At 39.5% G+C, this 7106-nt stretch overlaps 1 protein-coding gene across 1 annotated transcript; it reads right to left on the bottom strand.

The window, feature by feature from the left end:
• Window positions 1-4915: 4915 nt before the first annotated feature.
• Window positions 4916-5467, bottom strand: LOC142181926 (uncharacterized). The gene has a single exon (XM_075255617.1). It carries the CDS (start codon window positions 5465-5467, stop codon window positions 4916-4918), a length of 552 nt encoding a protein of 183 aa, XP_075111718.1.
• Between the last annotated feature and the right edge of the window lie 1639 nt (window positions 5468-7106).

The raw sequence follows: 7106 nt of genomic DNA, 5'->3' as shown, positions 1-7106 counted from the left end.
AGGATAATTATGAAGAGAGAAGAATAGGCACCGGTTCTTAAACAGCAGTTGGGCATGGAGAAGTGCAACATTTCAGAGGGAGATAGAATGATTTAAAGTGAAGAGACGTGGCAGAAGGATCTAAAAAACTAAATGACATGGCAGTTGTGTTTTGTACCCTTTTTAAGACTTGTATTAAAGGATGCACAGAACTACTAACCTTTGGTATAAGAACCAAGTTCTTGACCTTTTATTTGAAGGAAACAATCCTCTTTTATCATTCATGCAATGCATCTATAGCTTCTGTACTCATCTTGCGTATGTACCTGCAACGATATTAAAGTGAGTTAGACGTAGCCAGAAAACACTTTTAGCCAGTTATTTCTTGAAGGTGATTTTTATAGCCAGATAAAGAGGAATCAGGTTCTCAATTGGGCTTTAAAAGCCCCGGCTTTACTCTGTTTCTTTCAAATTGTTCCCTATTTAATGCCTTGGTGAAAATGTCTGCAATTTGGTCTTCTGTGCTGAAAAACTTCATACATATCAGCCCTTTCTCCACATTGTCCCTCAGAAAGTGATGCCTCACTTCAATATGCTTTGTCTTTTTGTGTTGAACTGGATTTTTGGCCATGTTGAGTGCACTTGTGTTGTCACATAGAAGGGGCACACTCTCAATGAGTACCCCAAAGTCCTCCAGTTGCTGCTTAATCTATAAAAGTTGAGCACAATAGGATGTTGCGACTACATATTCTGCTTCAGCTATTGAAAGAGCCACTACATTTTGTTTCCTTATTCCCAAGAGATAAGACATGAACCTAAGAAGTGAGCCATTCCAGAAGTGCTTTTATTGTCGACATGATAACCTGCATAGTCTGTATCAGCATAACCAATGAGATTAAAACTGTCACCTGAGGGATAATACAGAACAAGGTCCTGTGTTCCTTTGAGATATCTCAGTATTCTTTTGGCAACCTTCCAATGAGATTCCTTAGGATTTGATTGAAACCTTGCACATAGCTCCACACTAAAGACAATATCAGGTCTGTTGGTTGTAAGATAGTGGAGTGGCCCAATGATTCCTCTATACATGGTTTGATTTACAGGAGATCCAGTTTTATCCATGTTCAGTCGAGTGGCCGTAACAATGGGATTGTCTATCACTTTTGATGCTTCCATGTCAAACCTCTTCAAGAGCTCCTTGATGTATTTTTGTTGACAGATGGATATACCCTTTGGGGACGGTTTTACTTGAAGACCCAAGAAGAAGTTAGTTCCCCTATCATGCTCATTTCAAATTCACTTCCCATGAGTTTTGCAAATTCTTCACATAGAGAATCAGCTGTTGCCCTAAAGATGATATCATCGACATAGACTTGAATAATGAGCAGGTTCCTTCCTCGTTTCTTTAAGAACAAAGTGTTGTCAATTTTCGCTCTCTTAAAGCCATTTTCCAAGAGGAACTTTGATAGCCTTTACAATGCTTTGTCCAGTTTAAACACATATTGAGGGTGTTTAATACATTCAAACCCTGGAGGTTGCTTCACATAGAATTCTTCCTTAAGAAGTCCTTTCAAAAATGCACTTTTGACATCCATTTGGAATAAGGTGAATTCCATATGAGATGCAAAAGTTATTAAAATTCTAATAGCTTCCATGCGAGTGGCCGGAGCAAACGTATCATCATAGTCAATCCCTTCTTCCTGATTGTAGACTTGAACCACTATCCTAGCCTTGTTCCTTGTGGTAATTACATATTTATCAAGCTTGTTTCTGAATACCCACCTGGTTCCTATAATGTTTCGATCTGAGGGTCTGGGTACCAGGTGCCAAACATTATTTCTTTCAAACTGATGTAACTCGTCTTGCATGGTTGTAATCCAATCTTCATTTTTCAAGGCTTCCTTGATATTCTTGGGTTCTATCTAAGAGAGAAAAGCTGAGAAGGCAAGTGAATTTCTGGCTCTTGACCTAGTTTGTACTCCGGAATCTAAAGGAGTAATAATGTTGTCTATTGGATGAGAGCTTTGGTGTCTCCAGTAAGAAGTGTGAGGTTCATTTTGAGAGGATGTGGGTGCGTTTGGCTGGTTTTCCTGCGTTCTTCTCTCAGGTGCTAATGGAGTCCCTGAACTACATCAACCATTCTTTCTTCAGCTTCAGTGGTTGTAATTGAAGTACTTGGTTCCATTAGATATGAGGGAGTATTGTCTTCACTCAGATTTTTTACTTGACTCATCATATTTGCCTTTCTGTTTGTCATGTCAATGACTTCACCAGGAACTAGTAAAGGTTCTCCATCTTGATCTTCATCAGCACTCTTCTCATAGGATGGATAAGACTCATCAAAAATAACATGAACACTTTAACACATTGAGTCCGTTTATTATATATCTTGTAAGCCTTGCTTTGAGAAGAGTAGCCCAGAAATATTCCTTCATCACTCTTGGCATCGAATTTACCAAGTTGATCCTGTCCATTGTTGAGAACATAGCATTTGCACCCAAATGTTCTTAGGTGAGTTAGCTTGGGCTTCCTTCCATTCAATAATTCATAGGGAGTTTTGTTCAGAAGTGATATGATCATGCACATGTTCACCAAGTAGCAGGCAGTGTTGACAGCTTCAGCCCAGAAGTTCTTTGCAATTCCACTGTCGATTAGCATTGTTCTTGCCATCTCTTCCAGAGTTTTGTTCTTCCTTTCTACTACTCCATTTTGCTGGGGAGTTCTGGGAGCTGAGAAGTTGTGAGTGATGCCATGTTTATTGCAGAACTCATCAAATTTGACATTGTCAAATTCTGTCCCATGATCTGATCGAATACATGCGACTCTAGACTCCATCTTCACCTGGATTTTCTTCACAAAAGAGACAAACACTTCAATGGTTTCATCTTTAGTTCTTAGAAACAAAGTCCATGTGAATATGGAGTAGTCATCCACTATCACAAAAATGTATTTTTTCCTTCTCTGCTTTGCACTCTCATAGGACCACATAGATCCATATGCAGAAGCTTTAGTGGCTTTGAGGTGCTCACATCCCTTATAGACTTAAAGGAGGGCTTCACATGTTTTCCTCTAGCACAGGCATCACAGACCTTTTGCACCTTGAATTTTGACATGGGCAGACCATGGACCAGGTCCTTCTGAATTAGTTTGTTCAAGAGAGAAAAACTTGCGTGGCCCAGTCTTCTGTGCCATAGTTCAGCATCATCACCAACAGCTTTCAGACAACTCAGATCACCACTTTGTAAGGACTCAAAATCAGCAACATAGATGTTCTTTTATCTTTTGGCCACAAGTACCACTTCACCAGTCACCAGATCAGTGACTATATATATTTTGGACAAGAATTCCACCTTGTTTCCTTTATCACAGATTTGGGAGACACTCAAGAGACTGTACTTAAGGCCATTGCCATAGTACACATTTTCAATAGAATGAGTGAGTGACTTTCTGACCTTTCCAACTCCAAGAATGTACCCCTTTTTCCCATTGCCAAAGGATACACTTCCTTCTTGTAGGGCTTTTAGTGAAACAAAGTCCATGGTGTTCCCAGTCATATGCTTTGAACACCCACTATCCATGAACCATTTTTGACCGCTTCATTTCACCATTCCTTGCACAAGGAGATTAAGAGTTAGTATTAGGAACACAAGCAAGTTTGGGTCCCTTGTAGTAGGTAAGAGGATGAATAAAAGCTCTCTTAGTCATGCAGGTAATGTGCGTTTTTCGTGAGTGGAACCTGGTCCCTCCTTTGTAGTCATCTTTTTAGCAAACACGTTGTTTTTCTGAACAGATTGATCCCTGGCCAGGCAATTTTCTTTGAAGTGCCCATTGTTCCTACATTGGGTACAAGGCCAGTTATCAGAGATAATGATGTACTTGTTGTGAGGATTGTAAGGAGTTTTCTCCCTTTGGAACCGTATTCCCTGCTTGTTTCCACCATTATTAGTGTGCATGGCAGTGTTGGCTTTTGAGGATCAGGTCTACTTTAAGAACATTTCAAGATCATTTTTTACTCTTTCCAGATCAGTTTGGAGGTTCTTGTTTTTTTAATTTCAGCACATATCCTAGTTCTCGCAACTTTCAACTCAGTTTTAAGCCTAATGTATTCCACACTAGCTATATCTTTTCCTTTAACAAAATTTCCAAGTTTTGATTTAGTGTCTGGTCTCTCTATTAATTCCCTTAGGTTTGCAATTACTGTCATGAAATCACTTCTTTCCTTTTTGAGTTTTTCAAGGGTTTCCTTATGGTCAATAATTACAAGCACTAAGTCAGCTCTAGTTTGTTCAACTTCTCCTAGTTCTATGGTCAAGGAATCTTTATCTTCTACAAGACTATGATAGGTATCAATCAATACACTAGCTAAAGACATGAGTTTCTTAGGGGAGTAGGATTTCAGATTTCTTTGAACATCCCTGAAATTTACCTCCTTGTTGTCATCGTCTTCATCATTATCTAATTGGGCCATCAAAGCAAAGGTTGTGTCATATCCATTTTTCTCGCCTTCAACTCCCATCATGAAACTATCACCAGCATCAATTTCATCTTCAGACTCACCAGAGGAATCTCCATATGCTGCAAGAGCCTGTTTCATCACATTGTCAGCAGATCGTTTTCTTTTGATGTCCTTGAAAATAAACCGGGTTCCTCTTAACTACCTTTTAAGGGTTGTTCTTGGAGAATTCTTGCTTCAAGAGAGGAAAGTCTCTGATAAAGTGTCCAGACTTTCCACACTTATGACAGAGATCATAGTTTTTAGTTTGCTAGAGCTGCCTCTTTTTAGTATTTCTCCATTTCTTCTAACCATCTTCTGAAACCTTTTGGTCAAGTAAGCTATGTCAATGTCTTCATCACTTAAGTCATTGCTATCAGCTTTGAGTACTAGGTTCTTTTCTTTCTTTGGTTCTCTTGTTTCACTATCTATCTTATTCTTCATCTAGGAGGTCTTCAGATTTCCAATAAGCTCTTCTGTGGTCAGCTCCTGCAAATCCTTTGATTTTGTAATAGCATTCACCTTGCTTTCCCATGGGCTAGGCAGAGTATTGAGGATTTTCCTCACTAGCTTGTTTCTAGGAATGGTTTCGCCAAGTGAGTGTAACTTATTTATGATTGAAATGAATCTTGTATGAATATATTGAATAGATTCATCGTCCTTCATCCTGAAGAGTTCATACTCGGTAGTGACCATATCGATCTTAGATTGTTTTACTTGGGTAGTTCCCTCATGAGCTGTTTGCAAAGCTTCACGTATCTCTTTGGCAGTGTCACAGGCAGAGATTGTATTGTATTCTTCAAGTCTTATTCCACATACTATAATCTTCTTGGCACAAAAAATTTTCTCTACTGCTTTTTTGTCTGCATCAGTGTATTCTTTACTGGTTTTTGCCATTGAAAATGGAAGTTCTTCCATTACCCTTGTTGGAACATAAGGTCCATTGCATATGATATCCCATAACTCACAATCCTCAGCCATGATGAAATCATGCATTCTTGTTTTCCACCACCCGTAATATTGTTCATTGAACCTGGGTGGTCGGTATGTAGATTGACCTTCTTCAAAATTTGGTGGAGCAGCCATAAGGATCATTCCTAGGTGTTAGCCTGATAGGAGGAACCTGCTCTGATACCAATTGTTAGTTTGTATGAGTCCACCAAATAGTAAAGTACCTGGTCCTCTACGAGATTCTACTGAGAATGCTAATAAACTGTAAGTAAATGAAACACGGGATTTTTACGTAGAAAAGTCCCACACAAGGGAACCAAAAACCACGACCTACACCAGTAGGCTTTTAACTTCACTAACTTGTAAAAACCTATTACAAGCCACTTTTTAATGACTCCATTATAAAGAATTTAACTCAACTAACTTGTGGTACTCTTACCACAAGCTACTTTGTGACTTCCTAGTTACAAAGACTTTTACTAACTCGTGATGCTCTCACCACAAGCCACTTTGTCATTCTACGGTTACAAAGGCTTTTGCTTATGACTAAACCTAGTCACAACATAAACTCAAGGAGTTTACGGATTGTACAAGAGGATTCCTAATCAACGCTTCTAGCTAAGTCATTTAGGAGATAAAATAAGTACAATCACACAGTTACAACTCAACTAAGGACTACAACAAGCTAACTTTAGGAACTGGTCCGTAGTTGTGTTTACCTTTGTTCTTCAAGCTCGTGAGGATTGATATCTCTATTTTTTGCATATGCTTGAATGAGAAACTGAAACATTCAAGTGATGTTTTAATATAAACTCATTGTTGGTACACCTTGATCACATCACTTGAAATGATGTGAGCACTTTATTTGGTCAAGAAATGAGTGGCCACTGGAAACAGTGCAGTGCGGCAAAAATAATGCAGGCAGTCACTTCATTTAAAGCTGTGTCCAATTGACTTTGTATTGCTATGAGGGAACCACATGGGTATCAGGTCCTTATTTAGTTTCCTAGCTCCCGAAGCTGTAGTAGTTCACCTTTAGCTAGAATTCGTTAAATGCAGTGTAGTCCAAGTGAGTCAGGTTCCCTATCTGGTCCTTGACATTAAGTTTGTTAGATCATCAAAACATAAGGCAAAGATATTGAAAACCTATCAAAAACCAAGCAAGAAACACTTACCCCAATCAACTCCGCAAAAATCCCTTCAATAATCACCCAAATCCGTGATTTCTAGCTCAAAATATGAAAAATGGAATCAAACCCTCGATTTTGAATATAACACTGTCTGCCCAGTTTTCCTTCCTCACAAATGCGATTGTCCTCTCGAGTTCGCGTAGAACAACCTGAATGCCTCTTCACTTTACTCTTCGCAAACGCGACACATGCCTCGTGAATGCGATGCTTTACTAGCTCAAAACTTCACGAACGCGAACACCACCTTGCGAACGCATAGAACAAGGACCTGGGGTCCCCAACTGCCTCACTCCTCTTCGCGAACGCGACCCTGCTCCCGCGTTCGTGATGCACACGCAGACCACACCTTCGTGTTTGCATCCTCTCCTTCGCAAACGTGAAGAAAAAATTCTCAACCCTCAGAAAACACTCTTTGCGAACGCGAGGTCCCTCTCGCGAACGTGAAAGAGGAAACCAGAAAAATGCAACAACAGATATCAACAATCTCACCAAGG

This window comes from Nicotiana tabacum, chromosome 6 (assembly GCF_000715075.1).
Source record: "Nicotiana tabacum cultivar K326 chromosome 6, ASM71507v2, whole genome shotgun sequence".
Classification (NCBI taxonomy): Eukaryota; Viridiplantae; Streptophyta; class Magnoliopsida; order Solanales; family Solanaceae; genus Nicotiana; species Nicotiana tabacum.
This window is presented reverse-complemented; position numbering and strand designations above follow the sequence as displayed.

Excerpts from the sequence above, each read along its gene's own strand:
- LOC142181926 (XM_075255617.1), bottom strand. The coding sequence starts at position 5,467 with ATGCATGATTTCATCATGGCTGAGGATTGTGAGTTATGGGATATCATA.